At 56.1% G+C, this 19,711-nt stretch overlaps 1 protein-coding gene across 1 annotated transcript in view; it reads right to left on the bottom strand.

Moving 5' to 3' along the window:
- The window catches only part of UBR5 (ubiquitin protein ligase E3 component n-recognin 5), a 392,825-nt gene extending 383,091 nt beyond the window's left edge, over nucleotides 1-9,734 (bottom strand). Inside the window, exon 1 of the mRNA XM_075353032.1 lies at nucleotides 9,313-9,734. Within this exon, the coding sequence (XP_075209147.1) occupies nucleotides 9,313-9,374 (62 nt within the window). The 5' untranslated portion in view covers nucleotides 9,375-9,734. The remainder of the gene's footprint in view (nucleotides 1-9,312) is intronic.
- Nucleotides 9,735-19,711: the final 9,977 nt, after the last annotated feature.

The following is a 19,711-nucleotide window of genomic DNA, read 5'->3' as shown; positions in this document are numbered from 1 at the left end:
TGTAGAGTCTGAGTGCTCTCACCAGATCTAACAAGTGCAAATCCTTTTCACATTGGTGAACTGGATGAGGACAAAAAGAAGGTAAGGAGATATCCTGATTGAGATGAAAGGGGGATACCACCTTAGGAAGAAATTCCGGAACCGGACGCAGAACCACCTTGTCCTGGTGAAACACCAGGAAGGGGGCTTTGCATGACAGCGCTGCTAGCTCAGACACTCTCCGAAGTGATGTGACTGCCACTAGGAAGACCACCTTTTGCGAAAGGCGTGAAAGAGAAATAACCCTCATTGGCTCGAAAGGTGGTTTCTGAAGAGCCGTTAGCACCCTGTTCAGATCCCAGGGTTCTAGCGGACGCTTGTAAGGAGGGACTATGTGGCAAACCCCCTGCAGGAACGTGCGTACCTGTGGAAGCCTGGCTAGACGCTTTTGAAAAAACACAGAGAGCGCCGAGACTTGTCCCTTAAGGGAGCCGAGAGACAAACCCTTTTCCATTCCGGATTGAAGGAAGGACAGAAAAGTGGGCAAGGCAAATGGCCAGGGAGTAAAACCCTGATCAGAGCACCAGGATAAGAAGATCCTCCACGTCCTGTGGTAGATCTTGGCGGACGTTGGTTTCCTGGCCTGTCTCATACTGGCAATGACCTTTTGAGATAACCCTGAAGACGCTAGGATCCAGGACTCAATGGCCACACAGTCAGGTTGAGGGCCGCAGAATTCAGATGGAAAAATAGCCCTTGAGACAGCAAGTCTGGTCGGTCTGTTAGTGCCCACGGTTGACCCACCGTGAGATGCCACAGATCCGGGTACCACGACCTCCTCGGCCAGTCTGAAGCGACGAGGATGGCGCGGCGGCAGTCGGACCTGATCTTGCGTAACACTCTGGGCAGCAGTGCCAGAGGAGGAAATACATAAGGCAGTTGAAACTGCGACCAATCCTGAACTAAAGCGTCTGCCGCCAGAGCTCTGATCTTGAGAACGTGCCATGAATGCCGGGACCTTGTTGTTGTGCCGGGACGCCATTAGGTCGACGTCCGGCTTCCCCCAGCGGCAACAGATCTCTTGAAACACGTCCGGGTGAAGAGACCATTCCCCTGCGTCCATGCCCTGGCGACTGAGAAAGTCTGCTTCCCAGTTTTCTACGCCCGGGATGTGAACTGCGGAGATGGTGGAGGCTGTGGCTTCCACCCACAGCAGAATCCGCCGAACTTCCTGGAAGGCTTGCCGGCTGCGTGTGCCGCTTTGGTGGTTGATGTATGCCACCGCCGTGGCGTTGTCCGACTGAATTCGGATCTGCCTGCCTTCCAGCCACGGCTGGAACGCCTTTAGGGCTAGAAACACTGCCCTTATCTCCAGAAAATTGATCTGAAGGGAGGACTCTGGCTGAGTCCAGGTACCCTGAGCCCTGTGGTGGAGAAAGACCGCTCCCCACCCTGACAGACTCGCGTCCGTCGTGACCACAGCCCAGGATGGGGGCAGGAAGGATTTCCCCTTCGACAAAGAAGTGGGAAGAAGCCACCACTGGAGGGAGGCCTTGGCTGCCCGAGAAAGGGAGACGTTCCTGTCGAGGGACGTCGACTTCCTGTCCCATTTGCGGAGAATGTCCCATTGAAGTGGACGCAGATGAAACTGCGCAAAAGGAACTGCCTCCATTGCTGCCACCATCTTCCCTAGGAAGTGCATGAGGCGCCTCAGGGGGTGCGACTGGGCTCGAAGGAGAGATTGCACCCCTGTCTGTAGTGAACGCTGTTTGTCCAGCGGCAGTTTCACTATCGCTGAGAGAGTATGAAACTCCATGCCGAGATATGTCAGCGATTGGGCCGGTGTCAATTTTGACTTTGGGAAATTGATGATCCACCCGAATCTCTGGAGAGTCTCCAGCGCAATGTTCAGGCTGTGTTGGCATGCCACCCGAGAGGGGGCCTTGACAAGCAGATCGTCTAAGTAAGGGATCACCGAGTGTCCCTGAGAGTGTAGGACTGCTACCACTGTTGCCATGACCTTGGTGAAGACCCTTGGGGCTGTCGCCAGGCCGAAAGGCAGTGCCACGAACTGAAGGTGTTCGTCCCCGATGGCGAAACACAGGAAGCGCTGATGCTCTGGTGCAATCGGCACGTGGAGATAAGCATCCCTGATGTCGATTGATGCTAGGAAGTCTCCTTGGGACATCGAGGCGATGACGGAGCGGAGAGATTCCATCCGGAACCGCCTGGTTTTCACGTGTCTGTTGAGCAGTTTGAGGTCCAGAACGGGACGGAAAGATCCGTCCTTTTTTGGCACCACAAACAAGTTGGAGTAAAAACCGTGACCCCATTGCTGAAGGGGAACAGGGATCACCACTCCTTCTGCCTTCAGAGTGTTCACCGCCTGAAGAAGAGCATCGGCTCGCTCGGGGGGCGGAGATGTTCTGAAGAAACGAGTCGGGGGACGAGAGCTGAACTCTATCCTGTAACCGTGAGACAGAATGTCTCTCACCCATCGGTCTTGGACATGTGGCAACCAGGCGTCGCAAAAGCGGGAGAGCCTGCCACCGACCGAGGATGCGGTTTGGGGAGGCCGAAAGTCATGAGGAGGCCGCTTTGGGAGCGGTTCCTCCGGCGTTCTTTTTAGGACGTGACTTAGACCGCCATGAATCGGAGTTCCTCTGACCCTTCTGTGGCCTGTTGGACGAGGAGAATTGAGACCTGGCTGAGGGCCGAAAGGACCGAAACCTCGATTGTACCTTCCGTTGTTGAGGTCTGTTTGGTTTGGACTGGGGTAAGGACGAGTCCTTTCCCTTGGATTGTTTAATGATTTCATCCAATCGCTCGCCAAACAGGCGGTCGCCAGAAAATGGCAAACCGGTTAAGAACTTTTTGGAAGCAGAGTCTGCCTTCCATTCACGTAGCCACATGGCCCTGCGGACTGCCACTGAATTGGCGGATGCTACCGCCGTACGGCTCGCAGAGTCCAGGACAGCATTCATGGCGTAGGACGCAAACGCCGACGCCTGAGAGGTTAAGGACACAACCTGCGGAGTAGAGGCACGTGTGACTGCATTAATCTCAGACTGACAAGCTGAGATAGCTTGGAGTGCCCATACGGCTGCGAATGCCGGAGCAAAGGACGCGCCGATAGCTTCATAGATGGATTTCATCAGGAGCTCTATCTGCCTGTCAGTGGCATCCTTGAGTGAAGCACCATCTGCCACTGCAACTATGGATCTAGCCGCCAGTCTAGAGACTGGAGGATCCACCTTGGGACACTGAGCCCAACCCTTGACTACGTCAGGGGGGAAGGGATAACGTGTGTCATTAAGGCGCTTAGTAAAGCGCTTATCTGGAAAAGCCCGGTGTTTCTGGACTGTATCTCTGAAGTCGGAGTGATCAAGAAACGCACTCCGTGTACGTTTGGGAAACCTAAAATGGAATTTCTCCTGCTGAGACGCTGACTCCTCAATCGGAGGAGCTGGAGGAGAAAGATCCAACACCTGATTGATGGACGCTATAAGGTCGTTTACTATGGCGTCCCCTTCAGGTGTATCAAGGTTGAGAGCGGTGTCAGGATCAGAGCCCTGATCTGCCACCTCCGCTTCATCATCCAGAGAGTCCTCCTGCTGAGACCCTGAGCAGTGTGATTAAGTCGAGGGAAGCTCCCAGCGAGCCCGCTTAGCCGGTCTGGGACTGCGGTCCATGTCGGAGTCCTCACCGTGGGACCTATGCGTCGCCCCAGGAGCACTTTGCTGCTCCAACCGAGGGGGGCCTGGGGGCAATGATTCAACAGTGCCCGGGGCCTGTGTTACCAGTCTGGACTGCAAAGCTTCTAGTATCTTAGCAGACCATCGATCCATAGACTCAGAAAGTTTGTCAGCGAATACTGCAAACTCTGTCCCCGTCACCTGGACAGTGGCAGCAGGTGGTTCCACCTGGGCCGAGGGTCCCACCAGTGGCAGAGGCTCCGGCTGAGTGAGTGTCACAGGGGCCGAGCATTGCACACAATGAGGGTAGGTGGAACCTGCAGGTAGCATAGCCGCACATGAGGTACAGGGTTCTGAGAGGAGGAGGGAGCCGTGGGCGTGCCTCAGAAAGTGCGGGAATCTGGTGCCCCACGGTGCTCAGTGAGGGGGGAGGAGGATACTAAGTATGCTCCAGCCCTCAGCGCTGACGTCCAGTGCAGCGTCCCGCCCTTCCCCCTGACTGGCAGGCCCGGGGGCGGGAGTATGCGGCACTAGGCCGCAAAAGCCGGGGACTAAAGTTATAAGCGCGGCCGGCAAACAAGCGCGGTCAGCGCGGTAGTCCCGGCGCACAAACACACCCAGCAGCTGCTGCAGCTCCCATTACACAGGCGCTCTATGCGCCGTCCCCAAGGGGACACAGAGTACCTCAGAGGAGCAGGGCCTGTCCCTGACGATACCCGGTCTCCTGTCCAGCAGATTCCCCCAGGGGCTGCGGAGGGAGCACGGTCCCAGTGCCTGGTGACCGGTTAGGATCCCACTTCACCCAGAGCCCCTAAGGGATGGGGAAGGAAAACAGCATGTGGCTCCAGCCTTTGTACCCGCAATGGGTACCTCAACCTTAACAACACCGCCGACCAGAGTGGGGTGAGAAGGGAGCATGCCGGGGGCCCTGTTATGGCCCTCTTTTCTTCCATCCGATATAGTCAGCAGCTGCTGCTGACTAAATTGTGGAGCTTGCGTGCATGTGTGCCTCCTTCAACACAAAACATAAAAACTGAGGAGCCCGTGATGCACGGGGGGGTGTATAGGCAGAGGGGAGGGGTTTACACTTTTAAGTGTAATACTTTGTGTGGCCTCCGGAGGCAGAAGCTATACACCCAATTGTCTGGGTCTCCCAATGGAGCGACAAAGAAAACTTTATTGATAAAGTCAGGTTCGCATTACATACACTGTTTCCACTGCCGAAACAAATACTTTTGTTTTTATTTGTGGATTTTTCATATCTTATTCAACTCTAAGAAAATTCTGCAAATAAAACATTTATTGCAAACACTTCAGTGGGCGAAACCATAACAGTCCTGATTAAAAGTTATCGCTCGCTGCAGCACGTCATCCTGTGTATACAAGACTAATGCAGCCTATTCACACGGACAGAGCCATTTACCGAATGGCGGCTGTTTAGTGCCACAAAACGAACCTTTAGTCTTCTAGTCCCTTAAAGGGAACCCGTCATCAGAAATTTAGCTTTAAACCTAAAAGTTTCCCCCTCTGCAGCTCCTGGGCTGCATTCTAGCAAGGTTCCTGTACTTTTTGTGGCCCCTTTTAAACCAAATTAAATACTTTATAAACTTGTACCTTTTCCTATGTAAATTTTGTAAATCGTCCATGCGGGCGGGCTCTCTGCTGAATGTTGCTGTTCCTCCAGCACATTGATGCCGTCCCCCGACGCTCCATTTCATCCATCAGGACGCCGCCCACAGCGCCCGAGGTGCCGCCCACGCCAGGATCGCTGGTGACGTGTGTCACAAGCACGAGATTATGGGCGGCGCTGTGATTGCATCGCAACTGCCCGCCCATAATCTCGTGGACGCGCTTTCCCCCACTGCCTCCAGCGTTCTGCGCAAGCGCTCGTCGGCCAAATGACCTGACGTCACCTCCTTCCCATCTTACCCTGCAGCAGGGCAAGATGGGAAAGAGGTGACGTCGGGTCATCTGGCCAGCAAGCGCTTGCGCAGAACACTGGAGGAAGAGGGGAGAGTGCGGTCACGAGGTTATGGCCGGCACTTGCTGATGACACTCACAGCGCCGCCCATAACCTCGTGCCTGCGCAAAACGTCACCAGCGGTCACACGTGCACAGTCCCGCTACAGTCGCACAGTGCATGCGCGGGACCACGGGCGCCCAGGGGCGGCGTCCTGAGATATGAAATTCAGCGTTGGGGGGCAGCGTAAATCTGCTGGAGGAACAGCAACAATCACCAGAAAGACCGCCCCCATGGACGATTTACAAAATTTATATAGCAAAAGGTACAAGTTTATAAAGTATTTAATTTGGTTTAAAAGGGGCCACAAAAAGTACAGGAACCTGCTAGAATGCAGCCCAGGAGCTGCAGAGGGGGAAACTTTTAGGTTTAAAGCAAAATTTCTGATGACAGGTTCCCTTTAAACTGGAAGGGGGACAGAAGTTATTAAATTTGCCATCCTAAATGACATTACTCTAATATCCATGGCCAAGTGCAAGACAGGTGACGTCAGGACTCGGTGCCTTCCTAAATGCGACAACAAGGAAGGGGCGGGGGGGGGGAAATCACAGAATCTGCAGACACTTAATAGTCGATGGTGGTCACCCCATGCAACCGCCACGTGTACTGCATCGCCATTGTCTTTTATAAAGAAAAATAAAAACCGCTGCTCACTCCAGACTGCATGAAATGCTGCCGATAGCAAATATCTATATACACACATACATGCTTTAAAGTACAGCTCATATCAGAAGGCACTGTAGATCTAATTATAGGGGGACAGCCTTCATGAACACATAGTACAGCACAACCCCATAACAGCAGGGGGGTGCACCCTTAACATCACTGTTAGGGGGGGGGGGCACTCTTCCACCCCACATGTATCACTGCTGGGGAGGGCACTACAATGTGTGTCATTCCTGGGGGTGCACACACCTGTATCACTGTCTTGGGGAGGGGGTGTCCCTTCATCTATATTAAGGGGCACCCCCCCGGCTCATCCATCACTATTAAGGGGCACCCCCCCCCCCCGGCTCATCCATCACTATTAAGGGGCACCCCCCGGCTCATCCATCACTATTAAGGGGCACCCCCCCCGGCTCATCCATCACTATTAAGGGGCACCCCCCCCGGCTCATCCATCACTATTAAGGGGCACCCCCCCCGGCTCATCCATCACTATTAAGGGGGACCCCCCCCTCATCCATCACTATTAAGGGGCACCCCCCCCCTCATCCATCACTATTAAGGGGCACCCCCCCCCTCATCCATCACTATTAAGGGGCACCCCCCCCTCATCCATCACTATTAAGGGGCACCCCCCCCTCATCCATCACTATTAAAGGGCACCCCCCCCTCATCCATCACTATTAAGGGGCACCCCCCCTCATCCATCACTATTAAGGGGCACCCCCCCTCATCCATCACTATTAAGGGGCACCCCCCCTCATCCATCACTATTAAGGGGCACCCCCCCTCATCCATCACTATTAAGGGGCACCCCCCCTCATCCATCACTATTAAGGGGCACCCCCCCTCATCCATCACTATTAAGGGGCACCCCCCCTCATCCATCACTATTAAGGGGCACCCCCCCTCATCCATCACTATTAAGGGGCACCCCCCCCTCATCCATCACTATTAAGGGGCACCCCCCCCTCATCCATCACTATTAAGGGGCACCCCCCCTCATCCATCACTATTAAGGGGCACCCCCCCCTCATCCATCACTATTAAGGGGCACCCCCCCCTCATCCATCACTATTAAGGGGCACCCCCCCCTCATCCATCACTATTAAGGGGCACCCCCCCCTCATCCATCACTATTAAGGGGCACCCCCCCCTCATCCATCACTAGTAAGGGGCACCCCCCCCTCATCCATCACTAGTAAGGGGCACCCCCCCCTCATCCATCACTAGTAAGGGGCACCCCCCCCTCATCCATCACTAGTAAGGGGCACCCCCCCTCATCCATCACTAGTAAGGGGCACCCCCCCTCATCCATCACTAGTAAGGGGCACCCCCCCTCATCCATCACTAGTAAGGGGCACCCCCCCTCATCCATCACTAGTAAGGGGCACCCCCCCTCATCCATCACTAGTAAGGGGCACCCCCCCTCATCCATCACTAGTAAGGGGCACCCCCCCTCATCCATCACTAGTAAGGGGCACCCCCCCTCATCCATCACTAGTAAGGGGCACCCCCCCTCATCCATCACTAGTAAGGGGCACCCCCCCTCATCCATCACTAGTAAGGGGCACCCCCCCTCATCCATCACTAGTAAGGGGCACCCCCCCTCATCCATCACTAGTAAGGGGCACCCCCCCTCATCCATCACTAGTAAGGGGCACCCCCCCTCATCCATCACTAGTAAGGGGCACCCCCCCTCATCCATCACTAGTAAGGGGCACCCCCCCTCATCCATCACTAGTAAGGGGCACCCCCCCTCATCCATCACTAGTAAGGGGCACCCCCCCTCATCCATCACTAGTAAGGGGCACCCCCCCTCATCCATCACTAGTAAGGGGCACCCCCCCCTCATCCATCACTAGTAAGGGGCACCCCCCCCTCATCCATCACTAGTAAGGGGCACCCCCCCCTCATCCATCACTAGTAAGGGGCACCCCCCCTCATCCATCACTAGTAAGGGGCACCCCCCCTCATCCATCACTAGTAAGGGGCACCCCCCCTCATCCATCACTAGTAAGGGGCACCCCCCCTCATCCATCACTAGTAAGGGGCACCCCCCCTCATCCATCACTAGTAAGGGGCACCCCCCCTCATCCATCACTAGTAAGGGGCACCCCCCCTCATCCATCACTAGTAAGGGGCACCCCCCCTCATCCATCACTAGTAAGGGGCACCCCCCCTCATCCATCACTAGTAAGGGGCACCCCCCCTCATCCATCACTAGTAAGGGGCACCCCCCCTCATCCATCACTAGTAAGGGGCACCCCCCCTCATCCATCACTAGTAAGGGGCACCCCCCCTCATCCATCACTAGTAAGGGGCACCCCCCCTCATCCATCACTAGTAAGGGGCACCCCCCCTCATCCATCACTAGTAAGGGGCACCCCCCCTCATCCATCACTAGTAAGGGGCACCCCCCCTCATCCATCACTAGTAAGGGGCACCCCCCCTCATCCATCACTAGTAAGGGGCACCCCCCCCCTCATCCATCACTAGTAAGGGGCACCCCCCCCTCATCCATCACTAGTAAGGGGCACCCCCCCCACATCCATCACTAGTAAGGGGCACCCCCCCACATCCATCACTAGTAAGGGGCACCCCCCCACATCCATCACTAGTAAGGGGCACCCCCCCTCATCCATCACTAGTAAGGGGCACCCCCCCCTCATCCATCACTAGTAAGGGGCACCCCCCTCATGTGTGAATATTGAGGGGGCCCGTGTATCAGTATACCCTCACGCTGCAGCCCCTCAGGGACCCCCCCCCCCCCCACAAACACTATTAAGAGGCACCTCCCATCTGTTATTAGGGGGCAGCCCCCCCCCAATGTGTGAATATTGGGGGACCCGTGTATCAGTAGCCCCTCAGACCGCCCCGTGCCCCCGGAGGATGGCGGGATGTCTCTAGGCCTCAGGCCTCGGCCTGCAGTCCCCTCCCCCACTCAATTACCGGTCATTGAGCTGGTCCTCGGTGCCGGGCAGCGGATGGACCACGAAGTGTATGGACGTCATGGCGCCGGAGCCCGGGAGCTTCACCAGCGGATCCCGGACCAAGCGTCAAATTAAAACGAGAGGGAAAAAAAATGAAGGGAAAAAAAAAAAAAAGATGTCTGCTGCCTCCCGTGCGGGCGGAGCTGCGGCCTCCGCTGCTTCACTGTGGAGATAACGGCGGCTTCCTCTGACCGGTGTCTCCTTCCGTTTTTTTTCCTTAAAAATCTCCTCAAGACAAATAAAAAAAAAAACACGAAAAAGAAGGAACGAAATGAGTTGGAAAATCGTCGGAGAATCGGCGGCACCTCTAGCACTCCGCCGCCATCTTGCAGACTCCCAGCAGTTTGTCTCCCCCTCCTGTTAGAGTGTATGGGCTCTAGGTGGGTATGACATCACATGATCACGTGGCGCTGCCGTCACGTGTCGCTTTTGTAGGCGGTTTCCGGTGTCTCCCAGAGCGCGCGCCGAAGAGCAAGGTGGGAGGAGTAAAGAAGGGCGGCGCGAGTACGGCCGGGAGCTGAGGGGCGGAGCTATGCACTCTTGTAGGGAGGGGAAAGTGGTGTCCTCAGCGCGTATAGTGGGCGGGGCAAAGAACGGGGGACAGGACTGTACCAAGTGAAAGAGTCTAGGGGGAGTTCAGGAGTGTTGGTTTGTAGAAGGGGCTGTGGATTGTGCGCAGTGTGGGGCCCCGGTGGCTGTTTGTGGATTGTACAGAGGCGGGGGAATTGTTGTGGGGTTCTGGTTGTAGGGAGGCTGTGGATTGTGCTCCGTGTGAGATCTGGGTGGGAGGGGGGCTGTTGTGGGGGTCAGGTGTTGGGGGGTTGTGGATTGTGCGCAGAGGGGGATCTGGTTTGGGGGATTGTGTGCAGTGTGGGATCTGGTTGGGGGGATTGTGTGCAGTGTGGGATCTGGTTGGGGGGATTGTGTGCAGTGTGGGATCTGGTTGGAGGATTGTACGCAGTGTGGCATCTGGTTGGAGGATTGTACACAGTGTGGGATCTGGTTGGGGGATTGTACACAGTGTTGGATCTGGTTGGGGAAATTGTATGCGGTGTGGGATCTGGTTGGAGGATTGTACGCAGTGTGGGATCTGGTTGGAGGATTGTACGCAGTGTGGGATCTGGTTGGAGGATTGTACGCAGTGTGGGATCTGGTTGGGGGGATTGTGTGCAGTGTGGGATCTGGTTGGGGGGGATTGTGTGCAGTGTGGGATCTGGTTGGGGGATTGTACCTAGTGTGGGATCTGGTTGGGGGGATTGTACCCAGTGTGGGATCTGGTTGGGGGGATTGTACGCAGTGTGGGATCTGGTTGGAGGATTGTACGCAGTGTGGGATCTGGTTGGAGGATTGTACACAGTGTGGGATTTGGTTGGGGGATTGTACGCAGTGTGGGATCTGGTTGGGGGGATTGTGTGCAGTGTGGGATCTGGTTGGGGGGATTGTGTGCAGTGTGGGATCTGGTTGGGGGGATTGTGTGCAGTGTGGGATCTGGTTGGGGGATTGTACCCAGTGTGGGATCTGGTTGGGGGGATTGTACGCAGTGTGGGATCTGGTTGGAGGATTGTACGCAGTGTGGGATCTGGTTGGAGGATTGTACACAGTGTGGGATCTGGTTGGGGGATTGTACGCAGTGTTGGATCTGGTTGGGGAAATTGTACGCGGTGTGGGATCTGGTTGGAGGATTGTACACAGTGTGGTGTACACAGTGTGGGATCTGGTTGGAGGATTGTACGCAGTGTGGGATCTGGTTGGAGGATTGTACGCAGTGTGGGATCTGGTTGGAGGATTGTACGCACTGTGGGATCTGGTTGGAGGATTGTACCCAGTGTGGGTTCTGGTTGGGGGGATTGTACGCAGTGTGGGATCGGGTTGTGAGGGGGGTTGTTGATTGTGCGCAGTGTGGGAGTCTAGTAGGGGATTGTGTGCAGTGTGGGGGTCTGGTAGTGGGGGGTTGGATTGTGCGCAGTGTGAGGAGGATTGTGGATTGTGCATGCGCAGTGTGGGAGGTCGTGGATTGTGCGCAGTGTGCGGGTCTGGTGTGGGGCTTTGGATTGTACGCAGTTTGGGGGGGTTGTGGATTGTGTGCAGTGGGTGGGTCTGGTGTGGGGCTTTGGATTGTACGCAGTTTGGGGGGGTTGTGGATTGTACGCAGTGTGGGAGTCTTGTGGGGGGGTTTGGATTGTGTATAGTGGGGGGTTTGGATTGTGCGCAGTTTGGGGGGGTTGTGGATTGTACGCAGTGTGGGAGTCTTGTGGGGGGGGTTTGGATTGTGTATAGTGGGGGGTTTGGATTGTGCGCAGTGGGGGGATTGTGCACAGTGTGGGGGTCTGGTGGGGGGTTGTGGATTGTACGCAGTGTGGGGGTCTTGTGGGGGGTTGTGGATTGTACGCAGTGTGGGGGTCTTGTGGGGGGGGTTTGGATTGTGTATAGTGGGGGGTTAGGATTGTACGCAGTTTGGGGGGGTTGTGGATTGTACGCAGTGTGGGAGTCTTGTGGGGGGGGTTTGGATTGTGTATAGTGGGGGGTTTGGATTGTGCGCAGTGGGGGGATTGTGCACAGTGTGGGGGTCTGGTGGGGGGTTGTGGATTGTACGCAGTGTGGGGGTCTTGTGGGGGGTTGTGGATTGTACGCAGTGTGGGGGTCTTGTGGGGGTTGTGGGCGGGGGGGTTGTGGATTGTAGTGATGACATCCGCAGATTTCTGACTACTTGCTTCTCTCTTCCATTGTGCCTGGAGTGACATCATCCAGATAGAGCGAAGCAATAACAGTGACCGGTTCACTTAATCTTATTCTTCTGTCACATTTAAAATAAAGCACTTTGCAGTGTTAACTGATTGATGCAAATGTCAAAAGATTGGGTTGAAGCTCATTACCTACGTCTGGGCTGCCTATAGATAAATGTTGGGGTAGGCCGTGGTCTACACTGTACTGACGTTCTATAACACTGCATACCGTATGTCACAAACCACCGGGGGGGTCACTCAGAAATCCCCCGCGCTGGCTACCAGTACGTCACAATCGGGGGGTAACAAGTGGGGGTCACCCCTCCTTTATACCTCCCGATCGACAGACAGAGCACGTGACGCGCTCTCTAGCGCCCCTCTTATAGTCAGGCCAATTATGGAATTGCCCGACAATAAGCAAGGAGGCCGCTATACTACTTATGCCGATTATTGAAGGGTCCCCGGTGAGAGTAAGGTATATATTCCCCCGACCTCCGCGGGCGGAATATATAAAATCTCCCCGAATCTCACTGGCCTCCCCACAATAATCCTTGGCACAATTCGCTGCCACCAACCGATTTACGGTAACTATTAGCCGAACACACAGACGTGGGATTCAAGATCGAGATAACAGAACAGCCCAAGATTAATTATATAATTTAATCAGCCTAAAGCACACTAGAAACTACAATATATACAATAGGGAATCTACAGAATATACATATGTCAGAGTACAGTTACAATCAAAGCATGGGTTACAAACAGGCATACACAGTTCCAGCAGTTACCTTGTTGCGTCTGGCCACAGGGGGGCGCTGTACCCAGGTTTCTAGGATCCTTCCCACAGATGTTTCCTACACGTGCCCCCAGCGAAAAGACACTGGAAAATGGCCGAAGTAGGGTTATCAACCTGGACCAATCCAGGTCCCCTCCTACCTTCGTGACCTCAGAGGGAGCACTGCTCCACCCCTGGCTTGAGTTATGGACAATATCCCAACATGGAATATGGGCCATAACTTTGCCTGGGAGCGTCGTAGGCGGACGCCAATGCTCTCATTGTGACAGTTATGAATTTAGCTACAGAACGAGGGGACTCATGACCTGTCTGCCAGTTCCCCATTGGCTGATATCACGCCTGGGGCATTTCCCAATGTCCTGCTCCCATAAAAAGGGTGTGCCGGCATCGTCCGCATGCGGAGACACCATTTTTATGGTTGCCATATTTATCGGAAATATGGCTTGCGAGATATGAACCATTTTTTACTGGAGTCGTTCTGTCTAGCTAGTTCCATAGCCTTGCTAATGAGATACAACTCTTGTTACAGGGTGACGGCAGGGAGTCATCCTGTGTCCATTGTTCCCACACCACCTCATTTCCATATCACAGGACATGGCCATGGAGGTGTAAGTGGAACACTGAGAACAAGAAGGGGGGGGGCACTGCCAGGGAGTGATGAGGGATTATGACTGGAGTCATAATTCATCTTCATATCCCGGGATTTGCCTCACACCTCCCCCCTTTTGAGGGCGCTAGGGGGCAGCACACTCCGGTGTTCCCCCGTGCGCCCGTCCGCGACCTCTCCTTGTCGGGACAGCCCGTCTGCGTTACCGTGGTCACGGCCCCTTTTGTGGCGAATGGTGAAGTTGTATTGCTGGAGCGCAAGGCTCCATCGCAACAATCGCCCATTCGTCCCAGAGACGGTGTGCAACCAGCTGAGGGGATTGTGGTCCGTCTCCACGATGAAGTGGCGCCCGTATAGATAGGGTTGCAGACGCTGCAGGGCCCACACTATGGCCAGGCACTCCTTCTCCATCGTGGAATAGGCAACTTCCCTTGGTAACAGCTTCCTGCTCAGGTACAAGACTGGGTGCTCTTGGCTCGCAGAGTCCACCTGGCTGAGCACCGCACCGAGGCCGAAGTCACTGGCGTCGGTCTGTACTACAAACGGCCGCGTGAAGTCGGCTGCCTGTAGCACGGGCGGGCTGGACAGGGCGTCCTTTAGGGCCCGGAAGGCTGTCTCGCAGTCCATTGTCCAATCGACTGCAGAGGGCAGCTTCTCCTTGGTGAGGTCCGTCAAGGGCTTTGCCAGGCTACTATAGCATGGAACAAACCTCCTATAGTACCCAGCGGTCCCCAAGAAGGACATCACCTGCTTCTTGGTCCTGGGGGTGGGCCAGGATGCGATGGCTTCCACTTTCTCAGGCTCGGGCTTCAGTGTTCTCCCACCTACCCGGTGACCGAGGTACTGGACCTCGCTCATGGCCAGCTGACACTTTCCCGGCTTGATGGTCAAACCTGCCCGGTGGATCCGCCTGAGCACCTGTGCTAGATGCTCTAGGTGGTCCTCCCAGGTGGGACTGAAGACGGCAATGTCATCCAGGTACGCGGCCGCGTACCCTTCAAGTCCCTTGAGCAGGGTGTTGACCATCCGCTGGAAAGTGGCAGGGGCATTCCTCATCCCGAATGGCATCACCGTGGACTCGTACAGTCCAAATGGGGTAATAAAGGCAGAGCGTTCCCTGGCCTTGCGAGTCAGGGGGATCTGCCAATATCCCCGGCTCAGATCCATGATGGTCAGGTACTGAGCCCCGGCCAACTGATCGAGCAGGTCATCGATGCGTGGCATTTGGTACGCATCGGCGACCGTGACCGCATTGAGCCCCCTGTAGTCCACGCAGAACCGAGTGGTTCGGTCCTTCTTAGGGACGAGGACTACAGGCGAGGCCCAAGCGCTGTTGGATGCCTGGATCACCCCCAGCTTCAGCATCTCGTCAATCTCCTGGCGCATGTGTTGCTGCACCTCCAGGGAGACCCGATATGCTGAACGCCGGATCGGGGGATGATCCCCAGTGTCCACGTGATGGACAGCCAAGTCAGTCCTTCCGGGCTGGTTGGTAAACAACCCCCGGAAGGGGTGTAGGGTGGCCCACAGCTGGGACCGTTGGTCCTCCAAGAGCTGGTGGCCAACCTCCACATCCTCAATGGATCCGCCTGCCCTAACCTGGGCTAGCATATCCAAGAGGGTTTCCGCTTCTCCCTCCTCGGGCAGGTTGCACACGGGGAGCGCACATGCCTCCCGCTCATGATGTGCCTTCATCATGTTCACATGGAAGGGCTTCCGCCTTCCACGGGCAGGGTCCAGGGTGACCAGGTACGTTACAGGGTTGAGCTGCTGGTACACGAGGTATGGGCCTTCCCAGGCTGCCTGAAGCTTGTCCTGTGGTACGGGGACCAGTACCCACACCTTTTGACCCACTTGGTAGGTCCTCTCACAAGCGTTCTGGTCATACCAACGCTTCTGATCGGCCTGGGCTTGAGCCATATTGTCGTGTACCAGTTGCGTCAAGGCCTGCATTTTGTCCCGGAAGCGCATGACATACTCGATAACCGACACTCCAGGGGTGGCCAAATCCCCTTCCCAAGCCTCTTTCACCAGAGCCAGGGGGCCCCGCACACGTCGCCCGTACAGGAGCTCAAACGGTGAGAATCCCGTTGAGGCCTGTGGAACCTCCCGGTAAGCAAATAACAGGTGTGGGAGATACCGCTCCCAGTCACGCCCATGGGAGTCGACCAACATCTTAAGCATCTGCTTTAAGGTGCCATTGAACCGCTCGCACAGGCCATTAGTCTGTGGATGGTACGGGCTGGCCACCAGATGTCGCACCTGGACTTGCTTACAGAGGGCCTCCATCAGCTGGGACATGAATTGGGTCCCCCGGTCAGTGAGCATTTCCTGGGGAAAACCCACTCGGGAGAAAATCTCCAGCAATGCGGTGGCCACCTTGTCAGCCCGAATGGACGACAAGGCCACTGCTTCTGGGTACCGGGTGGCATAGTCCACTACCGTCAGTATGAAGCGTTTCCCGGAGCTGCTGGGGATGGCCAGCGGGCCGACCAGATCCACAGCCACCCTCCTGAAAGGCTCATCGATGATTGGCAGAGATACCAGTGGGGCTTTGGGGCGTGGCCCCGCCTTCCCCACTCTCTGACAGGTTTCACACGAACGGCAGTAGGCAGCCACATCGGCCCCCATTTTCGGCCAGTAGAAATGCTGGTTTAACCTGGCCTTGGTCTTAGCGATCCCTAGGTGTCCGGCCATCGGAATCTCATGTGCGATCCGCAACAACTCCGTCCGGAACGGATAGGGTACCACCAACTGTCGGTCCCTGGGCCACGCCTCCGGTGAACCCTGCTGGACCGTGGCCCGGTACAGCCGTCCTTGGTCCCAGACCACTCGCTCCGGGTCCGAGTCCGAGGGAGGCTGTGCCGCCTGCTCCTTAAGAGCTTTCAGGCTGTCGTCAGCTTCTAACGCTGCCTGAAACCCCTGACTAGATGTGGCCAGAATCGACGAGACTGTCACATCTTCAGTCAGTACCCCGGGACCTGTGTCCTGGCCTCCACCTGACTCGGCTGCCACTTGGTCAGAAGGGGAAGAGCTATCGGACCTCCGGGAGGCCCCTTGGCTTCCAGCACTCCCCCTGCGGGTGACAGCGGCCACAGCCGCTGCGACCGTGGGTCGTGCCTGCTCCTCCTCCGTTCCTGACCAAGTCGCCGGTTCAGGCAGACCTACCTGGCTTCCTGACACCCCGGTTGTGGGGGAACCATGCACCGAGATCTTACCTGGGAGCACTTCCGCTCCTGGACCGGCCCCAATCTCACCTGCCTGTTCCCCTCCTGCAGCAACAGAACCCCGCTGTGAAATCTCTGGGGACCCCACATTTGCTGTGGTAGCCCCCACCCCACACACTGGTCCTCCCCCTGCAGCACCCTGCTCTCTGCTTATCCCTGCAGAGGGCAACAGATCCCAGCTCACAGGCTGGTTACTTGTAGAGGCATTGTCACACCTTTCTCTGACCCCCTCCCCTGTCACAGCTGCAGCTGTGTGTGTGTCTATGGTGTCTATGCAAGCAGAAATATCAGAGTTCACTCCCTCCTCCCTTACATCATTCATAGATAACACATTAACATTGTCCGGAGGCATGTCAGTACTGGCTCAAGGTTCAGCCCTTGGTTGGGGCCCAAACTGGGAGGTTATCTGCCCCAAATCTGTCCCAAGTAGCACGTTTGCGGGGATCCGATCAGTTACCCCCACCTCCCTCACCCCTCGCCCTGCGCCCCAGTCCACATAAATGTCAGCAACAGGCAGCGCCGGGTCAGTGCCTCCAATCCCGGAGACAGCGAGGGTTTTTCCAGGGATCAAGTCTTGGGGGGACACCATCTCAGGCCGCACCAGAGTCACCTCCGAGGCGCTGTCTCGCAGTCCTATGGTCACAGACCGGCCGACGGTGACAGGTTGGAAGCTGTCCAGGGACCTACCACCACCCCCACCCACACAATACACCTTGGGCGGCCCTTGGGACGGGGACGGAGCCGGGGCCTTGGGACGCTGAGGGCACATGGCCTTGAAGTGTCCAGGTAGGTTGCACTGGTGGCACCGTCTTGGTTCCGCCACGGGCCTGGAGAGGGGAGTTGAGGGGGACACCCCCTGCAGTCTAGGGGCAGGTGGGGCAGTCGCAGAATTCATCTTACCCCCTCTCCAGGTGCTGCTGGTGGCCGCTCTCCTGGCCTCAGGGGCCCGGTTGTTGGTGTAGTCATCGGCAAGGGCAGCTGTAGCCGTGGACCCCTTTGGCTTCTGGTCTCGGATGAACTGGCGGAGATCCTCAGGGCAGTTCCACAAGAGTTGCTCCGTGATGAACAAGTCCAGGATCTCCGGTCCGGTGGAAAGCTGCAGGCCTTGGGTCCAGTGGTCGGCAGCTCGGGCAAGTGCCCGCCGGTGGTCAGCCCAGGAGTCCTTTGGTCCCTTCTGTAGGCTCCGGAACTTCTTGCGGTAGGACTCTGGAGTGAGGTTGTACTGTTGGATCAGGGCCCGCTTGATGGTGTCGTAGCCCTGATCTGCCTCAGCAGGCAAGTCCCCAAGGATATCCAGGGCCTTACCCCTTAAACGGGGGGTCAGGTATTTGGCCCACTGGTCCTTGTCCAGATGGTGCTGCAAGCAAGTCCGTTCAAAAGCAGTCAAGAAAGAGTCCAAGTCTCCATCCTTCTCCAGCACTGGGAAGTCCTCAACACGGACCTTTGGAAGTTTGGTGTCTCGAAGGTCACATGTGGCTGATGAGGGCCGGAGCTGAGCTAGCTGCAGCTGGTAGTCACGGTCTGCCTGTCGCTCTCGCTCTTCACGCGCTGCCTGCCGCTCTCGCTCCGCAGCCTCACGCTCTGCGTGCCGCTCCGCAGCCTCAGCGTCACGCGCTGCCTGCCGCTCTGCCCTGCGCTCTGCCAGGAGTTCCTTGTAGCCCTTCTGGTCTCCAGCCTGGAGAAGGGCCATAGCCATTTGAAGAAGGCTATCCGAGCCTCCCAGGCTCGGTGGAATGGCACGTGGTGATCTGCGGCACGCTGCGGAGCCTGGTGATTCACTGTCCCTTTCAGAGCGGAGGGCTGGCATCTGGCTCGTTGAGGAACCTTGGGTGAGCTGCTCCTCATCTTGTCCAGCAGTGCCAGGTTGCGCAATGTCCTCGGCAGAACGGTTTTCTGGCGTCGAGCTCCTGGAGGACTCGTGGGCAACCTCCTCATTGCTGTCCACAGCACCGTCCTCCCTCTCTTCGGCTCCTGCCTTAGCATTGGCCAGTTGCATAGCTCTGCTCCTGGTGCCATCAGCCATTCTTGCAGACTTTTGGTCACTGACACAGAACTGACACCTGATGCCTCCACACACCTTACAGTATCTGCACTCTGACACTCTAGTGTTGAGCTAGTCTGAAGACCCCAGCAGCCACAGCTGCTGCAGGCAGTCTTTAGTGTCTGGGAGTATGGGTCTCACACTCACACACACTATTATCTCGATCCCACCGCTATGCCACCAATATGTCACAAACCACCGGGGGGGTCACTCAGAAATCCCCCGCGCTGGCTACCAGTACGTCACAATCGGGGGGTAACAAGTGGGGGTCACCCCTCCTTTATACCTCCCGATCGACAGACAGAGCACGTGACGCGCTCTCTAGCGCCCCTCTTATAGTCAGGCCAATTATGGAATTGCCCGACAATAAGCAAGGAGGCCGCTATACTACTTATGCCGATTATTGAAGGGTCCCCGGTGAGAGTAAGGTATATATTCCCCCGACCTCCGCGGGCGGAATATATAAAATCTCCCCGAATCTCACTGGCCTCCCCACAATAATCCTTGGCACAATTCGCTGCCACCAACCGATTTACGGTAACTATTAGCCGAACACACAGACGTGGGATTCAAGATCGAGATAACAGAACAGCCCAAGATTAATTATATAATTTAATCAGCCTAAAGCACACTAGAAACTACAATATATACAATAGGGAATCTACAGAATATACATATGTCAGAGTACAGTTACAATCAAAGCATGGGTTACAAACAGGCATACACAGTTCCAGCAGTTACCTTGTTGCGTCTGGCCACAGGGGGGCGCTGTACCCAGGTTTCTAGGATCCTTCCCACAGATGTTTCCTACACGTGCCCCCAGCGAAAAGACACTGGAAAATGGCCGAAGTAGGGTTATCAACCTGGACCAATCCAGGTCCCCTCCTACCTTCGTGACCTCAGAGGGAGCACTGCTCCACCCCTGGCTTGAGTTATGGACAATATCCCAACATGGAATATGGGC

The sequence above is a fragment of the Anomaloglossus baeobatrachus genome, chromosome 6, assembly GCF_048569485.1.
Source record: "Anomaloglossus baeobatrachus isolate aAnoBae1 chromosome 6, aAnoBae1.hap1, whole genome shotgun sequence".
NCBI lineage: Eukaryota > Metazoa > Chordata > Amphibia > Anura > Aromobatidae > Anomaloglossus > Anomaloglossus baeobatrachus.
The sequence above is the reverse complement of the archived record's forward strand: the minus strand, read 5'-3'. Positions and strand labels throughout refer to the sequence as shown.